The 19,715-nt window shown below is 39.4% G+C and overlaps 1 protein-coding gene across 1 annotated transcript in view; it reads right to left on the reverse strand.

The window, feature by feature from the left end:
- The window catches only part of LOC139716862 (KICSTOR complex protein SZT2-like), a 108,826-nt gene that overhangs the window by 71,197 nt on the left and 17,914 nt on the right, over positions 1-19,715 (reverse strand). Inside the window, exons 18-33 of the mRNA XM_071628391.1 lie at positions 18,417-18,528; positions 17,268-17,461; positions 16,552-16,770; positions 14,692-14,770; positions 13,105-13,295; positions 12,240-12,405; positions 10,543-10,777; positions 9,088-9,885; positions 8,358-8,602; positions 7,651-7,763; positions 7,245-7,539; positions 6,359-6,476; positions 4,748-4,807; positions 2,390-2,689; positions 1,567-1,816; positions 683-761 (exon numbers count right to left, since the gene is read on the reverse strand). Coding sequence (XP_071484492.1) covers positions 683-761; positions 1,567-1,816; positions 2,390-2,689; positions 4,748-4,807; positions 6,359-6,476; positions 7,245-7,539; positions 7,651-7,763; positions 8,358-8,602; positions 9,088-9,885; positions 10,543-10,777; positions 12,240-12,405; positions 13,105-13,295; positions 14,692-14,770; positions 16,552-16,770; positions 17,268-17,461; positions 18,417-18,528 — 3,454 coding nt within the window. The remainder of the gene's footprint in view (positions 1-682; positions 762-1,566; positions 1,817-2,389; positions 2,690-4,747; positions 4,808-6,358; positions 6,477-7,244; positions 7,540-7,650; positions 7,764-8,357; positions 8,603-9,087; positions 9,886-10,542; positions 10,778-12,239; positions 12,406-13,104; positions 13,296-14,691; positions 14,771-16,551; positions 16,771-17,267; positions 17,462-18,416; positions 18,529-19,715) is intronic.

The raw sequence follows: 19,715 nt of genomic DNA on the forward strand, positions 1-19,715 counted from the left end.
AGGCATACCAGAACTTTGTTTTGGTTTTAAGCATCAACTTCTATGGTGCAATCGGACATTGTGACTACGTACCAAGCATCAACATTAGGCAAAAAAAAAACATTGTTGTATTGGCGTAACCCGCCCGACCCTAAAAATCCCCCCGACCCTGAACTTTTCAACAACAAAAAAAAGGAAAAACATCGTTTTTACCAAGAGAGGGCGCGATGCGGGTTTGCGAATTATAAAAAACAACAACAACAACAACAGCTGGTGTCGGAAAATGGCCGCGCAGTACAGCGTGTCGGCGACCGGCAAGTCCGGTTCGAAGATTTCATTTAATATTATTCGGAGAATCGATTTGTCTGTGGCGCTGGGTGATTTAGCCCAGGAATTTGTCCGTTCGTATTCTGACCGGTATGTCGTGACGGCTTTTAAACCGGTGATATAACAAACTTTGGATGCAACAGACCCTCTCTATCAAATGGGGTTTTATTAAATACGAGTTTTACACGTAAAATACGGTCAGGTAGCAAAAAAACAAACAAAAAACAAAAAAAAATCTGCCCGCCCGACCCTATTTGAAAATCTCATGTTACGCCAATACAACACTTTTTTTTTTGGGCCTTATGTACTTCAGTGTAATACGTATTTGTTAGGATCAAGAAAGGCGTCGAGTTTTCATCTTAATAGTGTCACTGACCTCCACTTCAGTGGCATGGATCGCATCCCTCTGAGCATCTGGAAGACTTCCAAGGGAGTCCATCATATCATTTGCAAGCCTAAAAGTAAGAGGACACATGATGTTTGAATAAAAAGTATGTACTAATCAAAAAAAAAAAAAAGATCAAGTATATAATTATGCTATATTCCCATTCATATTCCACAAGAGATACAATGTATGATGATGGACTGACGGCAGAATTCAGAAATTTGGGACTAGTGCATACACTTCATCAAGCCAAACTGCATTTGCTCCTTGGCTTCCTATGAGTGTATTTTCTCTTTAACCCCTTGAGGATGAGTCCCGAGTATACTCGGGCAGGTGTCTATGGGAAACGTGTGTTGCAGCAAGATCAGACCGTCCTCAAACAGGTTAAAGGAAATGAATTTAGCATTCATAATCAATATTCATATCATATTGGCTGGCCAGGGAATATGAAAACAATCTGCCTGAGACAAGACTACATCAAGTACGTTGGAAATTAGTGAAAAATTACACAAAAACAAAAACAGAAAAAAAAAATATTTGTGTGGTGGTAAAAAACAAACAAACAAACAATTGTGCGCTACCATTTCACCAGTTCCACATAGGAACCTAGTGGCCTGCGTATTAAGTCTATGGGCATTTCAGAATTCAGTATGGAATGGGTTAAAGCAAACTTTCTCCTGTGAAACATAGCAAAGAACCAGCAAAGAGGGAATACATGATTCAATGAACCTTTCCAGATGGCTGGAATTTAAGAACAATATCCATAAATCTAAAGAATATCCAAGCTTTAATTGCATTTGTAAATCAGGGTGTTACTGAGATATGATCATTGATAGATATGCGTATAAAGAGACAATTGATTGGCTTCAACTCACTCCCCAACATCTGAAGTGGAGAGAGTGTTGGCACGGAGCTGGTCCGGTGCATCGGGGGCGGGGGACAGGGGAGGGGAGTGCTCCGTGAATGAGGCTCCCCGGTACATGTCCTCATCATCCAGCTCCCCGATGTCCTGGGGGAAGTCCAAGTCAGGCGGCAGGGTCAGGCAAATAATGTCAAGGGTCATGGAGAGGTTGTTGAGGTCAAAGTCCTTGGATGGCTGAGACTCCAAGCATGTGATCAGTTCACCTACAGAGGAAAAACACACACAGACTTTGTCAGAAATTTGACATCAGGGTGCTCACCATTACTATACACACTGCATACACACAGGCAATCAGTTTGTTGTTGCTACATCTACATATGGTTTTTGAGCCTCAGGTGTAAAGGATATTGACAGTGAAACAATTATAATGACAACATGAATGACACAGGCTGAATGAGAGGGAAAAGTGACGTCGAGGAATTACAAAACTGAAAAGCAGTGGGCTGCGAAACATCCCAAGATATTTTTTTCTTTCTTTTCATAGGAGTGTATTGACCATAGGATTTGTTATTTTATCAAAGGTTCTACATGTACTTACACTTTGAAGCTGTATGTACTGTAACTGTAAATATTGGTTTCACCATGAAAGGACTGAGGTACTGTATGCTAATGAATAACTGCTGTCTTTGCAGTATGCTTTTTAACACATCTGATTCAGTTTTTATCATTGTTTCATTAAAGTGTAAGTGACATGTCAGTCAGCAAAGCAATGCAATCACTTGAAGGATAAGACATACATGTATCTTGTCCCTCAATATATAAGAATTTTGACTTACCCAAACATGTTGGAATGGTCCTGACCGTCAGATGACCCATGTTGGTCTGCAGCTTGACGGAGCATACCAATGTGACAAAGAGGGGTGAGATCTCCTCCTCGTAGCTGCCCATGACCGACTCGACGGAGCTCCTCCCGTGGCTGGGATCCGAGAGGAAATCGATGCTGTGATCGTTGGACTTCTGGTAGACGTCCGGGATGGAATTAATCTTACTGTCGTATTCCTTCAGGTGGAAATCGTCATCCTGCTCGTAATCCTCTTCGTTTTCTTCATCCACGGTCCCATCAGTGTATGAATTCACTGTCCAAAGACAGGAAAGAGAAAAAGAAAAGATAATAAAATCTCACATTCAGAATGACTTTTTTTACTTTTCTCTTCCTTTTTTTTTTTTTTTTTTTTTTTTTGGGGGGGGGGTTAATTCTTCACAAAACATGCAGTGTACAAATATGCTTGACTAATTTCCAATGACCCTCATATCCTACAGTCTACATGTAGGTCCATAGTAGCTCAAAGTCTTGCATGACTTTTGCATTGCCAATACAATATAAACAACAGAAGTATTAAAGCTGAACTTCAGGTTGCACAAGTGAATAAAATTGATGCTCTTACTTTACATGACATTGTACATTTGAAAAGGGAGAATTTTAACATAACTATGGTAAAGGTTATGACTTGACACTTTGACAGATGAACTGTTGGACTGTTATACTGTTAGACAGACACATGGAAAATACTTCTTTTTTTTTTCTTTTTTTTTAATGCAACTGTCAAGAAATACTGATTCATGATCTCTAATTGTTACCAGTATATAACGAGCCTCATGTAATACATGCAATACGAGAACATACCACTAACCATGCAAAGTACATATGAAGAGTTTGATCGCAAAAAACAACTTAACTCCATTCATGCTAAATTGAGATATTTGTGATTAAAGCTGCTAAATAGTAAAAAAAAATGACACGAAAGTTTGGAGTACAGTGTATCTTCATGCATAACTTCACGAATATTCATTTATAAATTACATAACAACTGAGGTATCCTTGGAAAGATTTCATTTTGCTCTATCTGAACATGGACTTACTCTAAACCGTTTTAAAATGGCACTTAGCCCAATTTGCAATTAAACTCTTCATATGCAGCATCATACATACATGTAAGTGTGTCTCGTTCATGCAATTGTGCATACATCGCACCACATGACTGACTGAAGATGCGTGTGACTATATAGTGAAGGGTGAGTGGTTAAGAGTGGGACGAAATTCTGAAACCAGGCATTGCTCACTTTTAAAGCAATAAATACATACATGTAGGTGGAACAGATTTCAATGCTGGAACACACAGATATGCAGACACACACGTTACACATAAAAATAACAAAAATAACAAAACAAGAAAACAAAAGAAAAAAAAATAGCTGTGTACATGCATACATTGCACTTTCCAGATACAATGCATTGATCCGTGGGTCAAGAGGTCAAAATCTGGTCAAAATTTTATGGCCGTGCCCGTGCCGACATCAGGGGTGTATTCCAACTTATCAAAAAGACACCATGCAAGCAGCACACAAGGGGTCAGCTATGTATGTGGCCTCAATATTTTTAACTATTTTCCTCTTCATACAAAGAAATTATGCATGTCCTTTTGGGCAAAACCTCATGTTTTACCAGCGACAAGCTTCTGGTCTGGGTTACGGCAATGGTCATCAAATGGCAGCAAGATTGATTAAAGCTATTAATGTCTCTGCAAATCAACATGTCTTGCATATAATGCTTTGAAAGTTATGGGAATTTTGCAAAGCCTACATCATAAGGAATTAACATAGAGCTATATAAAGAGATGATTGATATTTTAGACAACCCCCAAACTTTGACCGATGAATATTAAAATATACAAGCACTATTCAGCTCCATGTCAAACGAATCTTTGCATTGGTCTGTACTGAAGACAAATGTAGAGTGCTATTGCAGCACAAACCCAGAAATATTCAGCTCTCAGTAGTTGTCACTGATAATGATTGGAAACTTCAGTCATATAATTACACTCTGCATACATAGTGAAATAATCACATCTCTGCATTTTACACTAAAAAGTTAAGAGTTAGACTAGAGTAACACACAGCACACACTGCATGGGGAATGATGTTCATGATAAAGTGTGTTTATATGTGTGTTTGTGGACATGCTTCCTTTAAATCGAATATCAATGTGGAATGTATGACGTATTTCACATCACATAATTATGACTGGCCTGGAGGTACATGTATACATATCGCATACGCTGTAAAGGTGCATACACTTGTAGTGGAATATTTTAGGGTGGGTTTTTCACAGGCAGATATGTACATGCTCAATTTACTTCTGTGTCTGGCTGATGTACGGCCGTTGGCAGGTTTAGCCAGGTTTAACATCGACGGTGCTACACACATCAAACACATCATGAGAAGAGTGGGAAAAAATTAAATTAATTCCAGTACGTACATGTACGATACATCAGAAACACTGTGCACACAACCCAACTCAATTGCAATCTCTGAAATCGCTCAATCTGAAAACAGCTTTAAAGATCCATTCCCAATAAATACTCAAATGGAATGTCTATACCTGCAATATCATCATATCTTGAACACACAACTGAGCTCAAACAAATGTGTCCAATTTGTAGTGTTGTTGTCAGTGATTAACACATTCCCTACCAGATTCTGAATCGCCAGTGACTTTGCATAGGGTCTACCATAACATGCTACCTGTATGTAATTCCTTTTAGCCATTCAGATACTGTCTCTACCATGCAAGTCACACCAGACTTGGAAAAAAATAGAGAAGCAGAATACTCTTCACAAGTTTACACACTTAATTAAGTGCAAAGTGTATGAAAAACATGACAATATTAATGCATAAATCGCTAAGAAAAAAAACCCAGAGGAAAATAGAGGAAAAGAAACACCACATATACAAATCTGTAGATCAAAAGGCACAGGGGGGAAAGAAAGACATTTGTGTTTATTTGTGAAACATACAGTTTCGCAGCTTTAATAAATATAAGTGACCATGCATCTTATAAAATGTAGAAAAAGTTGCCTGCATAGATTTTTGAGTGGACAAGCACCGTGCTTTTTGCGCTTCAAGGAATACTGGCAGTTTGGGATATTATCTCGAGAGGTAACCTTTCTTTCGAAGTTTTTGGTTCCAACACCAAAACTTTGAAAATTCATAACTTTTGCATTGATTGTCCGATTTTCCTCAAACTTTCACTGATGTGTCCTACTAATGTTGCTGCTCTCACTCAATCCACATTGCTATTTGGGTTCGGGTTTCCTTTAATATGTATTCCAAGCTGCAGGTTAATCTGTGCACAGATGCTATCATAGCTAGACAAAGGGAGATGTTCTCATAGAGTGTATGGATCCCAAGCTAGTTCCACACACAATAGAGGATGAATAATAAAGCACACTTTGATTAACGTTTATTTTAAATCATTCTGTCCAAAAGTGTCCCAGTCCTGCAGGTTAAGCTCAATTTTAAGTGGGTTAGGAACAGCCAATTTTGATGACCAGCATGTGACTTCAGAGTATTAAATCTCATCTTGCACAATTTGACCTCAATTTAATCATTTCACTTGACAACTTGACTTTTGTGATGCAAAGCATAGGCAGATACATATTAGGAAAATACAAGAGTACTGTAAATATTACAGATTTTTTCTGATGTTGACACTTTTGTGAATTTCACTCTCTACTGAACTAGTGTAAAACTAACAAAATCAGATAATTTTTGGAAATACATGGATATGAACAAAAATGTTATAGTATAAAAATCATAAACAGGAGTATGTTTACTGAAACAGGTCCAGCACAAAATATTTGCTCCAAACACACACACACACAAAAAAAATGCTCTGCACACACTCACACACACACAGAAAAACAGTTATAGTAAAAGAACACTACAAGAGGTGGGAGATACGTACAGCTGACATTTTCCGATGAAAAGACCTCCGGTGTGTGGGAGGCAGAGGGGCCGAGGCTGCTCCTCAAGTAATCCATGTGAGCTTCGCTACTCTCGTGGTAGTCCCTCTCAAGAAATACCTTTAGGCAAAAATGTGAATGTGAGCTTATAAAGCACGAGAAGTTGTACCACCACGACATTAACTGAAAATCCCCAATATACCTCACTATATTTATTGGTATGCAACGTACATTTTATGGTGACACAACATTTGCTCCTTCAGCAACTGCTCTGTTTATATTTTCTCCACAGACTTACAATCCATGTAGGTTTAGGTTTAGGGTTGTGATAGGGTTTTAAGGTTAGCTTGATTACGATTAGGGTTAGGGTGGTGTTTGTGGGTAGAATTTATGTTTAGCTTAGAGTGCAGGTATTTCACGGGAGGAGCAAATTGTCACAGGAGCAAAATTATGTAATGGAACTATATTTTACAGAAGCTGTGAGGATACAGCTCAAGCATGAGATGTTCAAACCTTCACGGCATTACCGAAACACCAATCAAATGTCCTATGTTTATCACAGAGAAAATACATTCAGTGAATACACAATACTTTCCTTGAGATGCATTGGGCATAAGGGAAGAGTCTTTGGACTGTTTACTAATAAGGAGGATACATTCATGGCATACACATAGTTGTGGATGCACTGTGTGGACTGACAGGTTTTCTCAACAAACTCACTAAAAAATACATTTAATGTGAATAGCAATGATGCTGTAGCATCGCCACATAAAGTAAGATTCTCTCACTGAAGTACATAGGAAGAAGACTTCTTGTTGGCATGATCATTCATGATCTCACACCCAGGAAAGCGAGTGATTGTGATATGTGCATGACCTTCACTCTTACATGATCTTCGTCATCCTCGGCATTATTCTCATCCGCCCTGTCTCCCCTAGCAACATCTTCCTCCTCCTCCATCTCCTCCTCCTCTCCATCTCTCTGCATGTGGTAATACCAGATGTCCGGGTTGGAGGGCACCTGTTTAAAGTGGGCACCCATCACCTGGGTGAAGCGTTCCCGGGCCATGGCGTGGAGGCCCTTGGTGATTTCGCACTGGCAGCCGGGCATGGCCGTAAGGTCCTCCAGCGGGATGACGATGCCAGACGACTTTCGGCCGGCGATGCTGGACTTGAACTCTGACCTGATGTTACATAGAGACACAAAGTAGGTGATGAAGAACCACTGAACCGACAACCCTAAGATCTTTTTTGTTTGTTTTCAAATTAAAGTTTTACTATGGATGCAATTGTACCTTGGGGACTTAAGGGACCGATCTAGAGGCTTCTGTGCACCATCTCCTTCCATCTGGTCTGCAAACTTGATCTTCTTCTGTAGCTTTTCTTCAGCCTGCTTCTCTGCATCCACCTGTGATAACAGAGTCCAAAGATGAGTTGGTATGAGGACAAACCAACGGCGACACCCAGGAAGAAAAATTCAAAGTTTTATGTACATGCAATTGACTTGTAAATGTGTACCCTATAGAAGTACAGCACAGAACCAGTGATATTCCCTCTACCCACCAATTTACACTTCCCTTTAAAATTACACACCATAACTTACAAGGTGGGAAAGGCGACATGGATTGGCAACAAGCAATTCTGATTCTTAGAAACTTTTGACATAAGGGAAGACATTAGTATTGGCGAGGCATCTTCTTGTCAACTAAAGAGAAATGAGCCTTCTTTTCCAGGTAGATTGAGCATGAGCAACACAAGTTGAATCTCATGGAATGTCCACACAAAAGGATTTATCCTATTAAGATAAGGCCACATTTTCTCAAGAATTTCTCATGGAAGTTTTGTAAATGAGGGGTACAATGTACTGTATGTAGTAGCTCTCAGACTCATCATCAGATAATACATAAATACAACACAGCAAAACTAACAACTTCACAAAAACACTGGGGCTAGAAAACGGCAAAAGTAATAAACTTATTTTGAAGTTAGTGTGGCTACATACCTTTGCTCTCACTCTGTAGACATGGCCACAAACAACTTGGACAAACTCTGCGATGTCGATCTCATGCTGCGAGTCCACGCACACCCAGTCGATGGCAAACTGGACGTCACGACAGTCCACCCACTGGCCCAACTGGAGGCTCTTGAAGAGGCCAATGACGAAGGTCTTGTGGACTTTGTCCGAGAGGTGACCGCAGAACCACTCCAGCGCCTTGCCGACATTCTGACTGGGCACAGTGAACAGATCTGCAGGATAAATAGGAAGCAGCAGAACAAGACTAATGATATAGTGATTACAACCATTTCTCAGACTGCTTTTAAAGCAATTATGCTGCACATCTAATATCTTATCATATTTTATGGTACAAAGAAACTGATTCTGATAATACATGCATGGCAAATATTCTATATTGCAATGTACTTCAAAAACAATAATGTGAAGAATGCAATTAATCTCATAATGCACCAAAAATGATTTACCTTGAGCACATTCATAAATCATATACATCGTGTGTACATACAGAAAAAACATGTAACAAGTATACAATGTCTTGTAAGGCATAAAGACACTTTCCATTGTAACTATCACTACTTTTTCCAACAGCAAAATACAGACTGTTTGACACTTTGTTTGTCTAAGCATACAAAGAAATCACATCATGTTAGTCTACTGTTCATCACTGGAGTATTATAAAATGCATACTAGAGAACAACATTACGTCGTATCCTACCATTCTGCTCACTGGCCGCACGAGACCGATGTCTGGGCACCGCCCTGGGAGTGGGCGGGGCCTGGGCCTCAGCCTCCTGGGTGGCAAACGTCAGGTCTTTGAAGACGTTTTTCACTGAGCGCTGGTCCAGCCGCCCCAGCAGGTGATTGGTCAGGTTGGACAGGGAGCAATCGTAGATGAATATCGGGAGGGCCAGGCTCTGCTTGGCCGACCCTTCCTCACAGGGTGATCGTCCATCAGAAGCTCCAATCTCCGACTGGGATGCTTCCACACCAGTGCCATCTGAACTCTCAACATTGGGGTCTTCCTTTTTCATCATTTCCTCTTGGTCAACATCATCCGTCCCTTCCTCCACTTTGTCCTCCACTTGCTCTTCTGGTTTCTCCATGAGAAGCTGCAAGTCCTTGTAGGAGGAGGGCACAAAGGCTAGTATCAAGTGGTCCTTCCCAACGTCCGTCACAAACATCGTCCACTTGGGGATATTCCGTGGTGCGTCCACCACCAGGCTGCTCAGGCCGTGTTCTGGGGCCTTCACAGTATCTTCCATGCCGTCTTCATTCAAGTCCCTCAGCAGGGCAGAGATGTCCGCCACCGTCAGGGTAAACGGGAGAGATGCATCGTCACCCTTGTGGCGGTCAAGGATGGACTGGGCGAGGAGCAGGCTGTCCCGGGCCGAGAGGTCTAGTCGGACACTGGTCATCGCCTTCAGGGAGCCCAGGAGCAGAGTGAAGAGGATGTCGTTGGGTTTGGGGTGCTGAAAGGGGTGGCCTGACCGGACATTGGCATTCTCACTTTTACCTACATTGTACAAAGACAGAAATGGACATGGCACGCCTCTTACGGTACATCATATAGGAAGCTTTACACTCTTACGTCATACCAAAACCTTGTGAACACATGGTTCTGAGAGCAAAGCAAAGCAAAGACATTATCAATCAGATGTGATAACATTAGATCATTGTCCTCCAAAAATGGGACTAACCCCCATCAGCAGAAAAGAAAAATTCTCAGAACTTGCAATAAGTTCTACAGGTACACAACAAATATCCTTTACCTGACACTGCAGGAGGCAACTAAAGTCTTCAAAGTCACATAATTTATTCTGAGATAATTTCACTGAACAAAGGTGGCGCTTGAATTATAGAATCATTCAATCAAAAGATAAAGGCAGATACATACAATGTATATACAATTATATCACAAACACACAAACAGACATACACACACAATACAGTATATTATATATATATATATATATATATATATATATATATATATATATATATATATATATTATATATATATATATACATATATATCAGATAGATAGATAGATAGATAGATAGATTTATTATGATGATCATAAACCACAAACGAATCAATGCTACACTGGTGCCAATGAAACGACTACATCCTACAACTGTGCCGACAAACTTGTGAAGCTGTGAAACTAACCTGGTATGAACGTGGAGCACACGACATGGGCCTGCTGGCACATTGGTAGCAGTCCCAGGTAGTCGGTGGAGTACGGCATGCGCTGGATGGTCTCGCTCAGCGAGAAACCCTGGCCGGGGGAGCCCTGGAATGAGGAGGTCGAGGCCATCTCCCGGTCATAGTCCGAGGAGCACATGACCCTTAGATGCTCAAAGTTTAGGAGAACAGAGATGATCTTCTGATCCATGGGAAAGATCTAAAAACAAGCGAACAAACAAACAAAACCACAGAGTGTAATGGGAAATTCCATCATAATATTACAGTACCTCGATCTTCTCTACTCCTATTTGATTTGATTTATTCACTCTCCGTATGGCATCATTTACAATTTTTTTTTCAACATAATCAAACATAATAATATACAAATATGAAACTCATTATAGCTAGTTTCAACAATTTCAACAATTTTGATTACAAATACATTTAAGACTAAATTACAATACATGTGTTATGAATTACCGTACATTTGAGTCTTGAGCAATCAACAGAGTGGATTTGGCATCATAGATCATACCAATTATCATTATTTATTTATCCATTATGTTGCTTTACGTGAAAACAAAACAACCAGGGAAGAAGAGCAGTAAAAATTTGGAGAAAATATCGGACACGTAACAAATGTTATGAATTGTAAGACTTTTAGAGTATTTTTACAGCAAATTGGAAATTTTGTGCGATCAGTGTGTTGAGTGTTTTGTGTCTAGATAGTTTCATGAATTTCCATTTTTCTACAATGTTTAGGCACAGACATTACTTATTTGCAGGGAAGCATGTATAAGAACAGCTCTGAAGAAAGTTTTCTCCCAAAAAACTTTAAAGTGGTGAACTTTTTTGTACGAATTGAATGGAACTTTTTTGTACGAATTGAACTGCTCAACAGCTACATATAGATTTGTACATGTACACGTTTGTAGATCACACAGAATTACCAATTTGTTTCTTACTCTGGACTTTAAAGATTTATAGCTCTGTCTTATGTTTCCAAGTTCCCCCAAAATTTTTAGGTACAGTATGCTCCTCTGTTTGTTTGTTGTTGTTGTTGTTGTTTGTGTGTGTGTGTGTGTGTGTGTGTTTTCATACAAAGCAACATAATATCAGAATGGAATTTCCATGTAAGAGGGAGGTTCAGCATAATGGGTAACAGTTAGGAGCAAGTTCATGCCTCTGACTGTAGTTACCACAGTTTGGATGACTACATATATCACTAATCATCTAATGACACCAACAGGAAATAGACTACATTTTCAATGAAGCCAGATATATTGGGAATCCACAAATACATGTACCTATGTTCTACCATTTTTAAAGTGCATAAAGAAATATGTATAAAAAGAAAGAGCTCTGATAGCCCATATCAGGGTTATTTGATAAGAACAATGAAAAAATGAAAGCATGTGAATTGATACACACTGTACAGTATATGCTGATACTATGCATATGAGGATATTATGTATTTTGTGTTCAGTCTGCTTGTATACTTTATAAGGCATGATCATCAATGCTATGACCATGTAAACAAAGACTAAAAAAATCCTATCAAGAAGATCAAAGATCCTATAAGAAAACACATTGAGAGAGCTCTTCTACTCAAATGCTACTGACTACACATACAGAACATTTAAGTTAAGTGCATTATGCCAAGGCATCATCATATTCACCACAGACGGAAGGGCGGGGTAGGTGACCCCATCGAAGAATGGGCACTGTTTGGGAGGGTCAAAGATGGTGCCACTCTGGGGCTCAATCCAACACTCGGTCACCAGCTGAAGCCGGCCATCAGCCTCGGATGTATCCTGACCATCTCCATCCTCCTCGTCCCCACCCCTTGATCAAGAAAAAAAACCCGAACATACACATCTTCTTGAGATAAATCAGCATCAAGAGTAACTCTTTACATCAAATTGAACATATACATGTACGTAACTTTTCAGATTTGTAGAAGGTAATATGTCATGGGCAAAAAGCACTTTGTTTCGGAGCATGTATCATATGATGTGATACATTTGTATACAAAGTCAATTTCAACTTCATGATGTACAATGTTCATGTGCATACATTAATTTTGCTTTCTGCATCTAACTTGCAGAATTTGTTTTTGGAATATACATGTTGTATCATGATTCATTTCCATGCTTAAAACCTGTTATTCCCTCCAGGAAAGATGAAGTTGACTTTTGCATATTTGCAGTACAGACTAATGTTACATTCACATAATACAGTCTCAACTACAGAACTGAATACACCAAAATTTTGACAATAGAATGATTTTGTTTTCTATTATCTTGACCTTAGGTGACAACAAACACCAAAAAGACAAAGAACTAAATACTCTCATTAGTTTTGATTATTTTGAGCTATACACATCACACTACAATCTACTAATTCATGTAAAGGTATATTTCAAGCATGTACAGTGTAGTCTCACAATGTTTACACACCATTTTCATCGGATGAACGTGGGGTAACTTTCTTCTGTATTAAGAACAGCTACAAATATTTTGAAACGTTCTCAGTTTCACTCACGATATCGTCCTGTCCCTCTTGAAGGTGGCTGAATGCGGAGGAAAGATGATGTACTGCAGGAGGCACGGGAAGACATCATGGCCATTGGTGGACGATGTATCCTTCGGGGCGGCGTCCCTGCTACCAGCCATCTCTGCCTCTGTCTTCTCGCTTCTTGGCTTCGTCTTCTCCATGATGCTGGCAAGTGGGTTCTGTGTCGTAATTGGGTGAGAGCACATTGCCAGAAAACGCCACTGTAACATGACTGTGAAATGCCTGTCAGTGTAAGCTCAGATCCTCTTCTGCTACAGGGAAACCCTGTTACAACGAGGTTGCCGGTACCTCCTATTTTACCTTGTTACAAGTGGTACCTCACTGTAAACAATTAAAGAGACTACAGTAGCTAAATACTGTAATGGAAAATGGAAACTGCTGAAATTACCTTGTTAAAAACAGTACCTCGTTGTAATACGTGAACTCTTCATCAGATTTAGATTATTTTTCGCTGAACAGCACTATCCATAATTACGAAACAAGAAATTCTGCAAACTATCATCTATATCACATGCGCACCTCATTTTTCAAAAATTCAGTTATATATCAGGGCCCTCATACAGTATATGGTATTCTATCCCTAGAGAAATTAAAGCATCAAAATCCATAAATAATTTCAAAATTAGATATAAACACTTTTTATTGGAAGATTACAAACATAGTTAATTCAAGGCGTATTTTTGTTGTTGCTGTTTTCTGTGTTGTTATCGTCCATACCTCTGTAGTTTTCTTTTGTAATGATTGCATTGGTTTGACTTGTTCTGTTTTGTCAACTTAACTGACATTTTTTCCTTAAATCTGTCAAAGGTATGTATATTACAGTACAATGGGTCAGCTACTCACAAGGGCTTTTTCCTTTCTTGCTGCTTCCCCCACCAATGGCATTGTCTCTGTATGTAGTCATACCGCCACATTATTTTTACTTGTATGTTGTATGTCCTATGCATATTTCTCTTTTTGTATCTCATTTTGTACTTTCATGTTTTATTGTATGCTCTGTATATTTTTAATGCTTGGTGCAAAATACATTAAACTGAAACTGAAACTGAAACTGAAGGATAAGCCATTTTCACTGTTCCTGCATCCATTACTCAGGTACAGAAGCCAATGACAAACATAAACCCCACACAACGCAAACGAGACGGTAGATAGGGTAAAAGTAGAATCCTCAACCCCCTCCCCCAAAAAAATAATAAATTAGAAAATGAATAGATAAACACACACAAAAAAAAGGAAAATAAATGAATAAATAGATAGATAAATGAGTAAAAATAACGACCAATTCCAGAGTTTGACATGAGCTCTTCATACTTGATAGTGAATTACATGTACCTATCAGGAATCTCAGTATGCAGATTTGCACCTCATAAATAGTAGTAGAGAGACAGAAAAGTAAATGTATTTGGATGCCCTTCTGAAGTCTAATTACATTGTACATTTTACTGGTTGCTTGAGTACTTGGAGTATACAATTGTACATGCACTCTTCTCGTCAAGCTCATTGTAACAATCCAGAATGCACAAGGTTACCGTACAGTAATAGCTGAAGCCAAACCTTCATCTTGAGCTCCATGACGAAGCTGAGAATGCCACTTGTGGAGTACGCCACATGAAATCCTTGCTGGAGACGTAGTCTGCACCACAAGATACAAAGTCGATGTAGGGCAGTTTTTCAATCATGTGCAATAAGATATAACAGTGGTTGGCAATAGAGGCAGTAAAGAGCAATGGTGTTTTTCACATTTGTGTATTTTACTGAAGCAGTGGAAGCTATCATCATGTAAGATTGTAATGGTCATGAACATGAGAGAGACCAGTAATATAGGTTTTCCCACCCAATTTCATCAGATTTGCATTCGATTTAATGATGCAAGCATTCATTTTCGAGCGAATTTGAATGATCACCGAGATAAACATTCAAAAAGCTAAGTAGTTTATTCAATCTAATTTCATCAGCATTCAAATTCCTGATTTTGTCACATACTGTAAACATGTAAACAGCGCGTTCAAATTAAAAATGCACGTGAAACGCATTCAAATTCGCACCAGCACAGCTGTGATGAACATTAAGGAATTCAAATTAACGAATAGACGAACATTTACAGCATCTGGGCAGTGTTTTTCGTTGCTGCTCATGTTCTTTGTAAATTCTCCATCTGTTTGAATAACACAGTACAACCACTCTCAGACGTACATGCCAAGGTGCCTGGCGCGTTAACAGATCGACAGCTGAAGAGACTGAGAGACTGAACATCGAAATTATGAATAATTATGTGAAAGAAAGAATATCCCAACGCAGTGTATCTAACACACATTTCAAACCTCAAGCGTGACTGAAAACAAAATCTGTAATACGACTGTAATCACACTTGACATATCGATGTTTTCATGTGATCTCTCATTATGTGAGCAAAGTCGGAGTTTAACCATTCTGTAAAATAATGTGATATCCATCTTGATGGGGATATAAAGTGAAACTAGCCGAATTAAAAAAAAAACATGAAAAGGAGATGTTAAAATTGAAATGATAACACTGAAAGTTGATGAATTTGACATTCATCAAAGTAAGAATATTTGTAAGAATTGCATAGAATTACAGGACTTGGTTATGCTAACTGAATTTGAACGTTCAAAGGTCGAAGTTGTGTGCCCATAAAGGAAATTGAAACTGGTATTTGGTGCGAATTTGAACGTCTGTCCAGCTGGCGCGAAATTGAATGCCAACTTTGAGCTGTTAAATTGAATGAATTTCTCTCTAAATTGAATGAAATAAAATCTACAAGGAATGACATGAAATAAAATTGAATACTCAAACAATTAAAATGAACCGTGACAGTAGAGCAGTGACTAAAATCCCTTGAATTTGAATGCCTTGTCATTAATTCGAATGCAAATCGGATGAAATTGGGCGGGAAAACCTATAGTACAATATATTTCTTAACAACAGATTATGAAGTGTATGGTACCACTACCAATGTATACATACATGATTATTCACATATGGACTCTTGTTTGCTTGCTTGGTTTTGAATTGTATTCATATGCTGGATTTTTTCATGAACATTCCGGGCACACTGTCAATCAAATTTGCTACTGGATAAAGCTGCATTCTGTCTCAATCTACCTTTCTTTCTATACGTCTCTTTAGCTACTCATCCATGCATTTTTCTATAGATCTATCTAGATCCATCTAAATGAATGCATGTATTTGGCTTCAGCTACAATTGTATGATGTAATGTTACAGGTGGAATTGTGACAAAATAAAATCATGAAAATGTATTTAAAGCAAGACTTTAACGCATTTGTGCCACATTAAAAAGTTAACAAATTTGCACTCCCTTTTAATGAAACCCTTTCCATGTCGATGACCCTTCAGGAAATTCTCTCTTTCTCCCAATCTCTCATGGGACTCACTTGGTGAGGACGTCCAGGATGTTGGCCACAGCCTTGGTGGACATCTGGACGCTGTGGTCACCCTGGGCCTCCCAGATCCAGCGCCGGTGGTGGAGGTAGCACGCCAGGCGGTTCAGGGTGCTGCTCGGCGCCTTGCTATTCATGTAGACGGGCACCGAGGTGGCAGTCACCTCGATGGAGGTCTTCAGGTCGGTGAAGTCAGCCGGCATCTTGTCATACCTGGTGTGTGGGCAGGACAAGGGGGGAAAAAAATCATCAGTGTTCATTGATGTAGGCTATGTAATCAACAAATCCTTGTCTACAGCCAGATCACATGACTGCATAAAACAATAAAAGCAAAAGGCATATAACTATCTTACAATTTGATTCCCAGTGACTATGCTTTTAAAATTTTCTGCAATAAGTTCTCCTTGTTACCTCCATCAAATGCTTTTGTTCCTTTGAATAACTGGTATCCACCCCCTTCCTTTTCTTTTCTTACACTGGATTTTTAAAAATAGGACCTATCCTTCTCCTGCTCCTGTGCAACAGATATGTAATATCTGAATTAGCCCATGAAAGGCCTGTATTAATTCACACAAACATATTCCAACAAGAACTACAGTGAGTGCATAATACATTTACCATAATCAGTGCATAACATATTTACCATAAAAGAATGGTACAATTCTGTACGTAAATGATGACAGGTTCCCCCTTTGTGACTTTCAACTCACCTCATGAGTATCATCTCAATGGGCCTAGAAAGGAGTACGACACAGGAGTCGTTCCCCATACCAGGGGGCGTGTCGGAGTCTGATTCGTGGACGACCGTGGTCTTGGTGCCGTGCTGCTTGTCGTAGACGTACGTGGAGACTTTCTTCTTTGGCATGGTGAGGGCCAAGAGGTCCTTTTTTAGCTCCATCACAACCTGAAAGAAGAAGACCGAACATTTTAAACACAGCCTACAGAGGGCGCTTTCGCAGTGGTGACGCAGACAATAGATTGTGCCTGTCATGTGCAAATTTCTTCAGTTAGCATTGCTATGAGCTTGAAGGTCCCCTAAAATCTATGGCTGTCCCCCAAAACAGGGTTGTACAAGCCCCGATGCAGCCAAAGGCATGATATTGTTTATGGCATTTACATGTACATCTGGGAACATTGCAACTTTAATAGCTGAGCTATATCGTTGGACATTTATGAAAGAGCTCGCATGGCACAATGAACTAAAGGATGCAGTACCCTCATGGTTGGTCACCTCATGTACATGTACTGTACAGCATCAACTTGCAAAGTTCCCTAATGCTTCCATTAGAACACCATAATAAGCTCATCAAATATCCTTACATCAGGACAACCTGCTCTAAAGTAGTCAAAGCAGTTAACTCTCCCACTGCCAACATAATACTCATTTGTGTACATTGTCATAGGCGATTGAGGTGGGTGGTTGTGAAGGGGTTAACGGAACATAATACAAAATTAATCTGTTTTTACAGAGTGAACATTTCTCATCTCAGACCAAGTAAAGCCATAAAGGAACAAAAGCATCATCATAGTCCATTTACATTCTCACTGAAGAAATGTGGACAAGATTGGATTACTATTAGGCATCGACCAAACAGAATCATAATTATAGGAATTGCGACTGTATGCAGAAAATTGCTACTAGAAGATTCATGAGGAGATGCATAAAATTTATTGTTTCAGGCTAAAATGGCCTCCACAAATTCTACTCTGGTTAATATGAGTGATTTTTGCTGGAAATAGGGATCACTGAAAATACACAATAACATCTAATGACTGTCCTCAATACAAGATTTGCTGCCAAACAAAAGGATGAACTGAACAAATTCACAACAGCAGCAACGACTGGAAGTCAAGGTCACCTTGTTTCTCTCGTGTCCTGGGGTGCCTCCGAGGAAGGCTAGTCTGAGGACCAGTGGGGTCTTACTAGACACCCTGATGATGTAGAATGATATGGGTGGTCCTCCTGATTCACTGTAAAAAAGATGAGAAGAGGTAAAAAGGAAGATAGTCTTTGGTGGGTTTCCACGGTGGTAGGACATTTAGCGGTGGGTGGTTTCAATGTACACCCTGTACGTTTCTCTTGGATCGTGACACCATCCACCACTATTATAGCAAAATAAGTGCTACACACATGGATCTCAAATGAAGAGGACCACAATGACATACAGTACAAGATGGGGCCTCTGGCTCTCAAAACAGCAGATCCTGCATTTGAAGCTTTCTTGACCCACATGTAAAAACGGGTCCCCCCTCCCCCCCACATACACACACCTAACTTCAAGAAGTGCTGCCTCGCATAGTGTAATCAATGATTTATATATTACAATTTAGACAGTAGAATAGGCATGAGAACAGCAAACATGGTATGAATAACAAATTTACATTTGAATACCTTTGAAATACTCCCATGCAGTTTCCAAATTACCTGTTTTCATATCAGCACCAAACTTTCACTGAAGTGTAATTACATTGTATGCTATAGGTTGTAATTATTACACTGGCACAATTCCACTGTTGTATGAAACATTCAACCGTTCAGAGGCCAAGAGGTTACAGGACAAGTGCCCTGATGTTGTATTTTCCAATGCAAGGCTTACTTTGAAAGTAAATGTTCAATATCCAGCACTGAGATTGCTCTCTACTTACTGTATACGCTATAATTTTCGCGTACATAAATTTTCGCGAATTGCCGCTGTCACACATTTTCGCGAGTGGTTAAATTCGCGATTGAGGGACCAGAGAAAATATGAAGTGGCAAAGAAAGTGTGAATTTTCAACTTACTAGCAAATAAGAATGATACTAGTTATACACTGCATAAAAAAAAAAAACTTACCAAACTCTGCTAACTAGTAAGTTAGAATTCAACATTTTTGAAGTGGTTAAGTCCATCGCGCTAGATTTCTGATGAGTGGTCCCCTTGCGATAATGGATTGGCTCTCTACAGTATTCGTAAGTAGACGTGGACATGCTATATGTACGTAAACAAGCTTAGCCAGTACAGTACTAGTAGTATATGGTCTGTTCGGTAAGCCATGACATGGTACAGTTTACTACTAGTACTGAAATTTTCGTATCATCAAGGCAAGGGATTCATTTTGGAAGGTAATATTTTCGCGTGTTGTTAAATTCGCGAATAGCTCCCGACTCGCGAAATTCG

The sequence above is a fragment of the Diadema antillarum genome, unplaced genomic scaffold (assembly GCF_040938485.1).
Source record: "Diadema antillarum isolate AM-2024a unplaced genomic scaffold, OU_Dant_1.0 scf00000071, whole genome shotgun sequence".
Classification (NCBI taxonomy): Eukaryota; Metazoa; Echinodermata; class Echinoidea; order Diadematoida; family Diadematidae; genus Diadema; species Diadema antillarum.